General features: G+C 41.0%; 1 protein-coding gene across 3 annotated transcripts in view; it reads right to left on the bottom strand.

Annotated features, from left to right (window-relative positions):
* ZKSCAN5 (zinc finger with KRAB and SCAN domains 5) overlaps window positions 1–12228 on the bottom strand; it is a 17561-nt gene continuing 5333 nt past the window's right edge. Inside the window, exons 3-7 of one of the 3 annotated variants that reach the window (XM_069486506.1) lie at window positions 11574–11709; window positions 7531–7613; window positions 7116–7251; window positions 3738–4346; window positions 1–2330 (exon numbers count right to left, since the gene is read on the bottom strand). In XM_069486506.1, coding sequence (XP_069342607.1) covers window positions 1204–2330; window positions 3738–4346; window positions 7116–7251; window positions 7531–7613; window positions 11574–11709 — 2091 coding nt within the window. In that variant the 3' untranslated portion in view covers window positions 1–1203. The remainder of the gene's footprint in view (window positions 2331–3737; window positions 4347–7115; window positions 7252–7530; window positions 7614–11573; window positions 11710–12228) is intronic. The other 2 variants (XM_069486507.1, XM_069486508.1) reach the window with 2 other exon arrangements.

Below are 12228 nucleotides of genomic sequence, written 5' to 3' on the forward strand. Positions count from 1 at the left end.
TGTAAGCCAGGCAAGTCAGCAGAAGCAGGGCCTCATGGTGCCCTGAAGCAAACTCTCCCTCTCTCTAGCAAGAAGCTCAAGTGAACTCTCTCATCCAGGTCATCTTTCCTCTCACAACTCCTACCCAGACCTTCCCATGAGGCAGAGTTAACGGGAGCATGTACCTGCCTGTTCCTCGTTACTATTTACTTTCCCTTCCAGCTGCAAAGCAAACTGAAACTCATTCCGTCCTCCCTCACCCTACAGGGGAGGTCTATCCCCAAGCCACCTGGGAATCAGCAGGCATACTGCTAAGACCAAGATTCTTCATTCACTTTGGCCCAGTTCTGCCCATGGATTTAGCTGCCCTCGCTCTTGTGGGTACTGTAAGATAAACCAGTCCATGGTTTTGCTTGTCTTCTCTTCTCTGCTCCCCTAAGGTCCTTCTTCCTTCATCTTGAGATGTGACTGAGCAGCACAGTTTCTCCTGAATTTACAAATTTAACTCCTCCTTCTATGAGCTAACCTTGATGCTAGTAAAATCAGAACAAAAACAAGGTTGAGTGTTTCATAGAGAAGTTGTAGATTGAATAAGGCAGCAGGAACACATACCTTCCAGCCTCTGAACCCCAATCGTGCCAAAATATAGATATCTTAAGTCAATTTCTTTTCAACGGGGTTAATACTCAAGATGGGAACAATGACTGGAGTATTCTAGTGGTTGGGATGATCATTTCTAGAAAAGGAGCATTGCTGAGGTACCAAAATGGGTATCATGCTGAAAAATTCTTTCTTTCACCACACTCTTCCCTGAATAGATAGGCTGTCAAACAAGGCAAAAGCTACAAATAAAGCTTATTTCTACTGTGTTCATGAGGCTTTTCCCAGTGTCAATTTTCTGAGTTTCAAATGAATGAGTGTCATCCGAAGGCTTCCCTTCATCCACCATGTCCATAGGTTCTCTTTTTGTCTAGATTCCCAAGCACGAATATGCTAACTTAAGCATTTCTCAATGGGGAAAGCAAACAGGTGTCTTATGTATTGTGGATACTCCAGTGTGCCTTAAAAGCTGAGTTCTAACTGAAGGATTTCAACATATCTGTAGGTTTGATGGATAAGTTGGAAGAATGTTTGAAGTTGTTATTACACTCATTACAGGAATAACGTTTCTCTTCAGGAAGGCTTCTCTAAAGTTGAATAAGAGATGTTCTACAATAGATATACCTATACACTTAAGGTATTTATGGAATCTGTCCTCTCATGGCTTCTCAGATGTTTAAAGAGGCTACAACTCCAACTGAAGCTCATTCCACATTCTTTACATTGAAAAGGTTTCTCACCAGTATGGATTCTCTGATGTTGATTAAGGTGTGACTTCAGAGTGAAGCCTCTTCCACATTCATTACATTGATGAGATTTTGTGCTAGAATAGATTTTCTGATGTTGTTTAATGTGGGAACACTGGCCAACATTTTCTCTACATATATCACATTTATAGGTTTTCTTTGCAGTATGAGTTCTGTAATGCTGAATAAGGTCTGAGCTGTAACTAAAGGCTTTTCCACATATATCACATTTATAAGGCTGTTCTTGTAACTCAAGCTTCTTATCTTCAATCACTGTCAAGTTCCAACTATATGCTTCCTCACAAATGCCATTTTTTTCATTTTTCTGACCCATGTGGAGCACCTGATGTTCAATTAGGCTAACATACTGAAAAAAGATTTCTCCACATTCACGACACTGATGGGATTTCTCCCTGGAGTGGAGACGCAGATGTCCAGCAAGGTGTGAACGCCTGCCAAAGCCTTTCCCACATTCATTACACTTAAAGGGTCTCTCCCCACTGTGCACACTCTGATGCTGAACAAGATGGGACCTCACCCTGAATGCTTTCCCGCATAAATGACAGGTGTAGGGTTTTTCACCAGTGTGGACTCGCTGATGTTGAGTTAAGTGCACGCGTTGATTGTAGCTTTTCCCACATTCATCACACCTAAATGGTTTCTCCCCAGTGTGAATTCTTTGATGTTGAATAAGATGTGCACTCTGAATGAAGCTTTTCCCACATTCATTACATTTATGTGGTCTCTCTCCTGTGGAGGATTTTTTGTGGACATATGTGACTTCACTGCAATTCATCCTCTTTGAAGAGGGTTGTCCTAGTATCTCTTTCATGGGAATTCCCTGTTTTCTATCCACCTTGCCTTGGTGTTCACAGCCTTCTCCAAAATCTTGAACTTGAGAAATATTTCTTTGGATTTTTCCAGATAGTTCCATGTCTGCTTCTGAAAATTCTGAAATTTTCCTCTTAACACTTAATTTGGTATTCTTACTTCTTTTGTCACTGCCTAGAAAAATGAAGAGCAAATGCAAATGCCATCAGTTCTTTTACAGAAGAAAAATAACCCCTCAGAAAAAAAGGACAGTCAGATGAGCCCATGATGTAACAGGAGTAACAGAAGTGATGCATGTTATGTACTTGATGCCAACTAATTTTGGGGTTTGTCCAGTGAAAACCACAAGACAAAAAAGAGGCTTACTTAGATGGGTGGTGAGAATGATTGCAGCTCTGCAATAATCGGGAAAAGTAAAAAATAAAAATTTATATAGGAAGGACAGAAAGTTATTCTGACATGGGGGAGAAGACAGGAAATGTGGAGGGACTCGTTACCCCAACATGAGTTAGGCAGACAGAAAAAAGCAGAACAAAAATACACAATTGGATGGTGAGAACTGACAAAAACTGGAAGAACAGGAGCAAAGGAATATCATGCAAGGGAGTTGGGGGAGTACCTGATTAGGAGCCAGGAAAAAGAAACGGGACAGCAAAAAATTCTGTCAGGAGGGTGGGTGATAATAGCAATCCCTGCCCTGCTCACTCTTAGCCAACACTCTAGTGTCAGTCTCCCTCCCACAGCAATTCATACGTCTCCTCTGGGAATGCTTATCACCTTTACCATCTGCTACCCTCAACAGACCACCAGCTCCAAGAGGGCATGAGCTGTATCTCTGTTCTGTTCACTGAAGATCCCAAGCACCTAGCTCTGGAGACTCCCAATAAATGTGGCTGGATGAGCAAATAAAGTGTTCTCCCTTGATCCAAAAAAAAATGAGGGGAGCGGTAGGGGAGTATTAACTGGGAAACTAGCCATAGGAACAACTGCAGGGAAAATGTAAAAGAAAAACATAGTATTTTAAAGCAATTGCTTTTCAAGTCCAGAGCACTACTGGATGGATTTCCCAAGTGAGGCACTTGCCAAATAGAGATAGTGCAGCTCAACCCAGAACTTTCAAGACACTAAGTTAGTGTCTGTTAATGTGAATCACAAGTAGCTAGCCTTGGGGCATCAAGGCATAATTAAAAAAACAATCTTTGGCCAGTCTTAGAGTTGTCTCAAGTATACTGTAATAATGAAAGCCTTTACGTTCACAGCACAGAGAATGGCTAAAATTCATGAGCCAAGCAACAGCAGTATTATTTTAAAATATGGAATTTCCAGAAGAAACAAGGAAGAGCTGCGAGCAGGTAGCTCTGGAAAAAGGAAAGTTATGGGCAGGGGACGGGGGGGGTGGGGGGCCATAGGGTTTTACCTATTAGATAATTAATTTTAAGTATAAATAAGAACCAAATAAACTGTAATGTTTGCTTCCTACTGTTCCCCGTATCACCAATCTGTCCTGTCGTACTAATAAAACTACTAATAAAACAATTTTTGTCTCCACTTATTCCCTGAATACAAACCCCTCACACGTACATCTTTGGGATTTCTCTCTGAAGTGGCGTTTCAGGTGTTCGATCAGGTGTGAGTGCCGGCCAAAGTTCTTCCCACACTCATTACATCCGTAGGGCCTCTCACCACTGTGGACGCTGTGGTGCTGAACCAGGTGGGAACTCACCCGGAAAGCTTTTCCACACACCTGACACTTATAGGGTTTCTCACCAGTGTGGACTCTCTGATGCTGAGTGAGGTGCACACGCTGATTATAGCTTTTCCCGCATTCGCCACACTTAAATGGTTTTTCTCCAGTGTGGATGCGCCGATGTTGAATAAAGTTTGAGGCTTGAAGGAAAAATTTACCACAATCATTACATCTGTGACCTCTCTCACCGTTTGTGTTCTGCTTACGGTTAACGTCTGTGATAGCACCAAGATCCCTTTTCTGGGATGGATTCTGCCTTGATTTCCCCACAGTGGGGTTTACCTGCCACCTTTGTACCATGCCCTTAAGGTCACTAACTTCTGCAAACTCTTGACTCTGGGGAACATTCCTCTCAGTGCTTCCTGATGCCATCCAATGTGATTCAGTGTCATCAGAAATCTGCTTTACTATGAGCTCCATATTGTTGTCCCTGGACTCATAATCTGAAATAATAGAAGGAAAATGAAAAAATTAGCTATTCACTGCATTAGGAGAAAGAAAATCATGGGATAATTATGTGAAACCAACATGTGCTAGGGACGCATGACTTTGTAAAATGACTTTACACTACGATGGGATAAAAAATATTCAGGCAGAAAACTGAGGCAGGTTAGGGAAGGGAGAGCTGGTGAGAGTGGTTCAGAGGAAAGGGACTGGGGAACGGTCATTCTGTTTAATGAAGAGGATGTTCTCCTGGCCTGGTGCTTACATACAGTACCTATTCATGAGTACCTGTGCAATATTAAATATGCTTAATGAAATCTGTTATTAGGTTATGCGGTTAACCTTTCTCTTCACCTTCCTCTTCCTGGGAATTCAGGGAGTGGAGAAGATGATCTTTCTAGTTCTTTGAATCCCCAAAAGATTTCAGTTTGGTATGAATTAGTCTAAAGGAAAAAAGACATTCTTTCTATACCCAGAGAAGAACCTACTGCTTTCAAGGGCTAGGTCAACATTCACTGGTCACTGATGAACGCGGATGTTTAAGTGAATGTAATCAGTGCCCTTGTGCACCCAGATCAGCAACAGATGTTTCACTCAAAACACTAATGTTTAATATGGTTTGCAGAGATAAATCTTTAATAGTTAACAAAAAATAAGGAATATTATTTTTAAAATGCTAGAGGGATGTCAGCCTATTGAGAATTTCCTAATAAGATTTTTTTGTGAAAAGAAAAAGAGTTCGGGCTGGGCGCGGTGGCTCACGCCTGTAATCCTAGCACTCTGGGAGGCCGAGGCGGGTAGATCGCTTGAGGTCAGGAGTTCGAGACCAGCCTGAGCAAAAGCGAGACCCTGTCTCTACTAAAAATAGAAAGAAATTATATGGACAACTAAAATATATATAGAAAAAATTAGCCGGGCATGGTGGCGCATGCCTGTAGTCTCAGCTACTCGGGAGGCTGAGGCAGTAGGATCGCTTAAGCCCAGGAGTTTGAGGTTGCTGTGAGCTAGGCTGATGCCACGGCACTCTAGCCCAGGCAACAAAGCAAGACTTTGTCTCAAAAAAAAAAAAAAAAAAAAATTAAAAAATTAAAATTAAGATTAGAAAAAGAGTTTGCAATATTACATAATAATGGTAATAAGAGCTAACATTTGCCAAGTACGTATTATGGGCCAGGCACAATGTTAAGCACTTTATAGTTTAATGGCATATTTAATCCTTATGATGACCTTATGAGGTAGGTACTATCACTACCCTTTTTTGACACAGTCAGAAATTATAATTCTTATACCAAGAAGACAATATGTATATATATATATATATTTTTTTTTTTTTGAGATATTCTCACTCTGTTGCCTAGGCTAGAGTGTCGTGGCATCAACCTAGCTCACAGCAACCTCAAACTCCTGGGCTCAAGCGATCCTCCCACCTTGGCCTCCCAGAGTGCTAGGATTACAGGCGTGAGCCACCACACCCAGCCATGAAGACCTTTTTTTTTTTTTTTTTGAGACAGAGTCTCACTCTGTTGCCCAGGCTAGCGTGAGTGCCGTGGCGTCAGCCTCACGCTAGCCTGGGCAACACTCAAACTCCTGGGCTCAAGCAATCCTCCTGCCTCAGCCTCCCGAGTAGCTGGGACTACAGGCATGCACCACCATGCCCAGCTAATTTTTTCTATATATATATTTAGCTGTCTATATAATTTCTTTCTATTTTTTTAGTAGAGATGGGGTCTCGCTCTTGCTCAGGCTGGTCTCGAACTCCTGAGCTCAAACGATCCGCCCACCTCGGCCTCCCAGAGTGCTAGGATTACAGGCATGAGCCACCGCGCCCAGCCTGAAGACCATTTTAATTTTAATTTACCATATAGCTATTTTTACTTAATTCTCTTTCTAAAAAAACATTTTACCAGCACATTTTTTGTTTTTTATTAAAAACACCTTACCACAAACCCAGATGTTTTAAGTGCTTTTTCCTCTCCCATTTAATTAGACAGGTAATACCAGCACTATAGCATTTTTTTTCTCTGCTTTATTCACATCTAGTTGTGCTCTAACATTTTATTCTTATTAGAATTCTCTCCCATTTAACAAACCAAACAAGCATATGACTTTCTTCTTTCCAGGGGTGAATTTGAAAAAAAATCAGATTAGCCCAATGCATCTCTTTGGAGCTACTAACAATTATCCTTTTCAGGGACCATAACTTAGTTAGAAATAGGCGCATAAAATTCAAGAAGCAATGTGACATGTAAAATGTCAATGCCAAGACAAACATCATAAAGTAAGTATTGATGATCTGAGAATGGTAACGCAGTGAACAACTAGACATCTAGGCACTGGAAGAAAGGAAAAAAAGAATTAAGAGATATTGTAATAGCTACTATGATGAACGGTTATTCAGCAAAGTCTGAGATGTTTTCATAAATCACAATTATTCTGTTAAAATTATCCAATTTATCAAGGAGTATAATGACTACTAAAAATTTGTTAAAATCCAAACCTGATAATTTTAAGCTCTTTTATTTTAAACCAGTAAAAGCTTTGCTGGATTGCAAAAACTATCCCCTCAAGTACCATCAGTGTTATTTAAATAGAAATAGTCAGAATAAGCTGAATAAAATAAAAAGGAAGTTGATTTATTCTTTCACAGAAAAAAATAAGCAAAGTCATAGCAATTAAAACATACATGCTTTTATAGGATGTGCTGGAATATTCTTTACAAAATAGCAAAATTAAGCTGTCCTAATCCATGCAGATGCAGCCATTCTTACCCATGGAAGTAATACTCTCATAATTCTCCTTCCTGTCATCCCTATAAAGGGACTTCTGGGACTGGTCCAAATGTCCCCATTCCTCCAGGATGAAGGATACAGCCACATCAGCCACATCTTCAATTTTCACCAACTTCTGAAACAGGAGATCTCCACTAAATTCTCATTGCCTAGGTCCAAATTTGGGAAGAACTGGGTGCATTAAGGAAAGAAACAGGGGGAGGGACTGTGCCTCAGAGAGGACAGAGAAGCACTGGGGGGAAGGGAAAAGACAAAAGCTCATGAAGGCACTAACCCAGGACGGGGCTGGTCACTGGTTAAGGAAATAGAACTCCTGAAAGGTTTGGGATTAAGGCAGGTACTTGTCAGAGACAAGGTATAGGTCCTCACTGAGGGCAAAGGGGCACCAGCTCACCTGGGACCCAGCTGAGAGAAGTGAAGTTGTCAGCTCCTGGCTGTCCTTCAGGGGAAGGGAAGGAACTTGGAGAACAGGAAGGGCTGAGGGAGGAGAAAAAGAGGTTTAAGTGAGAATATCTCTGCCCAGTTCTCATTGCCATGATGCTCCTCTCTTGCTCACGACTCTGCAATGGCTGGGCACTGCACCCAGGCTCAAGTCTTCTGCTTGGCTCTCAGAACATAATTTCTGGATCCTCCCACACTTACCCTACTATTCCTCCTTCTCACAAAAAAACAGGCTCCCTACTTTGGTCAGACCAATCTCCGCTTGTCATTCTCCTACAAAGGATGCTTTCTGCTCTACCAAGATCAAATCTATTATCTGAAAGAACAACCAAAGTCCCTCATCTTCCATGAAGCTGAAGCATTCTCTATAGCCCAGGGCTTCTCAACTTCCATGTGCAAACAAATCACTTCCAGATCTTAGACACAGCAGATTCTGACTGAGGTGGTCTGGGGTGAGGCCTGATGTTTTGCATTCCTAACAAGCTCCCAGGTGATGCCAGTGCTGCTGTTTCTCAGACCACACCTGGATTAGCAAGGCCTCAGTCCAGTCTCCCTTCAAGGAATTTCCACGGTTAGTTTATACTCAGTCAAGAAGTGTGTACTGAGTCTACTCTGTATTATAGGAATACGCAGACAAAACAATTCTCCCCTTAAAAAACTGTTGTCTAATGGGACAGATATGTACGCTTTACTTACGACACATTGTGAGGAGTACTATAATTGAAGTCCACCCAAGTTCCTGTAGGAACACAGAGGCAGAAGTGCCAGAAAAGCCTTTCCCCAGAAAGTGACTGTGGGCAGTGGGGATGGCGTGGGGGAGATGGGGTGCTTTCCCTAAGAGGGAATAGCATGTGCAATGCCTGGAGGGTCTCATCTCTGGAAGTTGGGGACCCTTTGACCCTTTGCTGTCACCTCTGCTTGTTCTTTGTCTAAGATTCATGGCACATGTGGATCTGACTGTCTATGTGAGCCCTGACTTGGACAGACCTACCTGGGATTAACCTTTAACCCAACAGTTTAGACCCTGGTACGGTTTCCTCAGTCCTGGAGATCTTCGTGCACATGTGGCTTGCTGATCTCCAGTGACTGGGAAATAAGGAACAATGGCACAAAAAGGAGGTGATAATGGTGAGAGATGAAAGCCAAAAACAGAGAAGGGATCTGAAACCAGGAGAGGCTAAAGAGTCAAAGTAGGATTTGACAAAAGTGATGGAAAGAGTCTATCCCTGAGTGAACAGTAATTTTGTTTAAATAACAAAACAGGCTAGGGTCTGGTTAACAGAGAAAGATAAGCAGCACCTGGGAACAGAAGAAAAGAGGAGCCTGATCTGATGAGACTCTGAGAGTGGAGGGAGCGTGAGTGACTCAGGGAGGACAGCAGTCTGTGCTGGGGAGAACGTGGTGGTAGAGCAAAGGTGAGAAGCTCAGAATAGGGCAGAAATATGAATTTAGAGTCAACTGCTTGGGTTAAAACCCCAGCTCTGTTACTTAATAGCTTTGTCACCCTGGACAAATTACTCAACCTCTCTAGGCCACAGATTCTTAATTTCTAACATAAAAGATAACAATACCAATTCCACAGGGTTATCATAGGATTAACTGTTGGTATACCAACAAAGTGTACTGGACACAATTTCAGTTTTTGAGTTTCTTTTCTGAGCAGTTTTAAATATTTTTAAGGTCAGTATAATATGGCTATTATTTTTCAGGTCTTTGAAGAACAAAAAGGAAATTTATTTTTATTTTATAAATAGAATAAAACTTGTCATTTCTTTTTGTTTGTTGAGACAGAGTCTTGCTCTGTCACCTGGGCTAGAGTACAGTGGTGTCATCATAGCTCACTACAGCCTTAAACTCCTGGGCTCAAGTGGTCCTCCTGCCCCAGCCTCTTGAGTAGCTAGGACTATAGGCCCATGTCATGACACCCAGCTAATCTTTCTATTTCTCGTTCTTGCTCAGGCTGGTCCTGACCTCAAGCAATCTTCTTCGGCCTCCCAAAGTGCTAGGATTACAGGCGTGAACCAGTAATGAGACCATCCTGGCCTCATCTTGTAATTTCTATACAGATCCATCAGACACTTGTACAAATGTAAGATACAGTTTGGGGTCTGTGTTACCTCATTTTTCTTATACCCTGAAGCATTTTTCTATTTTATCATTCTATGACATTAATTATTCTCAACAATGCCACAAAAGACTAATAAGAATGAAAGAAGGGAAATATTTAGGGTCATGGAATAGTGAAATAAATCATCATTCTTTATTATTCTCAAAATACTGCATATGTTGCCCAAAGTATTGTATCATTCTTCAAGAAGGCAGAAAAGACTGTTGAAACCTACATCCAGCTTTCATTGAACACAGTTGAGAATTCAGAATTTTTCATTTGCTGTCCATATGGGAAAGAGAAGAAAATTTGCAGGGGATGACATTCATTATTATCAGACAGTTCAGAAGATGACCCAGACAGAGAGCAGCACTCTCTAAGGATAATGAATGACAAAACTCAAAGTATAAGGGAGATCTTAGAATGAATCTTCAAATGATAACATCCTAAACAGATTTTCTCAAACTCAGTAATCGACAAGGAATAATATACACGTATTTCTAATTTCAAAAAGCAAATATGGCATTCTCATCCATCAAGTCACTCAGCAGGGAGGACTTCAGGACTCCATCACGCAGTATTTTGCAAAAAGATCCTGAACCATCCCATTTTGCTAAAACGATAGTACTAGTACTATATGACAATATTCTTTCACCTTTTATAATGTTTGTACATTAAAATATACTTCATATATTAAAATTTCTTTTAAGAAGTTGTTTTTACTACCCTTTGATTCTTCTGTAAATTATTCACAAAATGACTTAAAAATATAAAAAAATAAAAAGGATCCACTGGCCCCACATGGCAAATAGTAACAACTATTTTTCCTGGTATACCGAAGGTTAAATGAGTTCATACAGGTAAAATGCTCACAACAGTCCCCGCACATAGTACGCACTACATAGGTAATAGCTGCTGCTGCTGTTGTCATTCTTACCACAGTGCAAGCAAAGCTAGAAAAAATCAGGGCAGTGGAGCATGTCAAGGTAAAGACCTGACCACTGAAGGCAGCCTAGGAGAAAGTCTGGAACCAAACAGAAAATATAATCCCTTGCCCACATTCCCTTGTCCACAATTCTGAAATCAAAAAGCTCTAAATACCAAAGGTTCTTTTTTTCATTAAGCTAGGCACTAAACTAATTTGACAGCAAGAAATGACCTGAACTGATGCGAAACTATGTAAACTCTTTAACTGACTTATTGTAAATCTGCATATATTTCACTACAGAAATATTAATGTATGTGATTGTGGATGTCAATTCAAATCCTGCTGCTAGTGTAATGTGTGATATACGAACATCACCTTACTAAATCTGCAAAATTCTGAATTCTAAAATATATCTGACACCAAGTATTTCTGTAAAGGGATTATGGATTTGTAGACATATAATACGATAATCAGCTGTTAACTTGTCTTCCTTGATATATAGAAGGCAGGTTAATAAAATTGAGGGGGTGGAGAGAACAAATGTTCTCAAGGTCATTGTGAAAAACTACTTCAAATAAGATTTCAAGGTGAATGACTGAGCAACCAGAAATGAATGCAAGGAACTAGAGAGCTTTCTTTTACATAAGCATTAAGATAACAAATCTATGAGGAAGAGGTGAAAAACTGCTGTAAGATGACTGTGATACTTTTGTAAAAGACCTTTGTAGATCTTTCAACAGTGCCCACACAGAGTGATCGTCATCTGCGTTATAGCTTTTGAATAAAACTGGTATTGTTCCTAGCCATCCTATCAGCTGACCTCTCTCTTAACAACAGGGACTCAACTCTGGGTCCCCAGCCCTTCCCCATCTACAGTCACTCTCTGGCAGATGGTGCCTGCCACGTGGCTAGGGTACCCACTCTCTATCCACATGTGTTCCCCTGAATTGCTGAGCCTCACCGTTTTCCTCCAGATGAGGCTTCTGTGGCTCTTGTTCAGGCTGGGTGTCCACAGACAGGGGCTGGTGACTGAAGGGCTCTTGCACTGTTCCAGGTGGTACCATCTTCTGAGGAAGCATGTCAGAACACGCAACAATCTAATAACCACAACCACAACCAATCAGCACAGTTACAGGGAAGGCTATAAAAGAATCCAGTTGAGTCACATTAGAATTTCATTCATTCTCTTGCCAAACAATTAAAGCGCATCTACAATAAGCCATTACAGTGGTTTACTACTTCTAGTTGGAGAAGACTTTCATTAAACACATCAACATACAAATAAATAGATAATTATAAACTGTGCTAAATGTGAGAAAGAAGAACCTGGTACCATGAGACCTACATTAGACTGGGAGGCCAGGGAAGGCTTTTCTGAGGAAGTGTCACTTAAGTAAACACCTAAAGGATGAAAAGAAACCAGCCAGGAGAAAAGTAGAAGTGACTCAGGCAGAGAAAAACATTAGAAAACACCCTCAGGCAGAAAGGAGGTGTTTGAAACAACCACCTAAAGGTGGCCAGTGTGGGTAAAATTTAGTAAAGGTGGGAGAGAGATGCAAAAGGAGGTTGGAAAGGTCACCATAGGACTAAGGAAGTCACACTGGGACAGACTAACA

Source organism: Eulemur rufifrons, chromosome 14, assembly GCF_041146395.1.
Source record: "Eulemur rufifrons isolate Redbay chromosome 14, OSU_ERuf_1, whole genome shotgun sequence".
Lineage (NCBI taxonomy): Eukaryota > Metazoa > Chordata > Mammalia > Primates > Lemuridae > Eulemur > Eulemur rufifrons.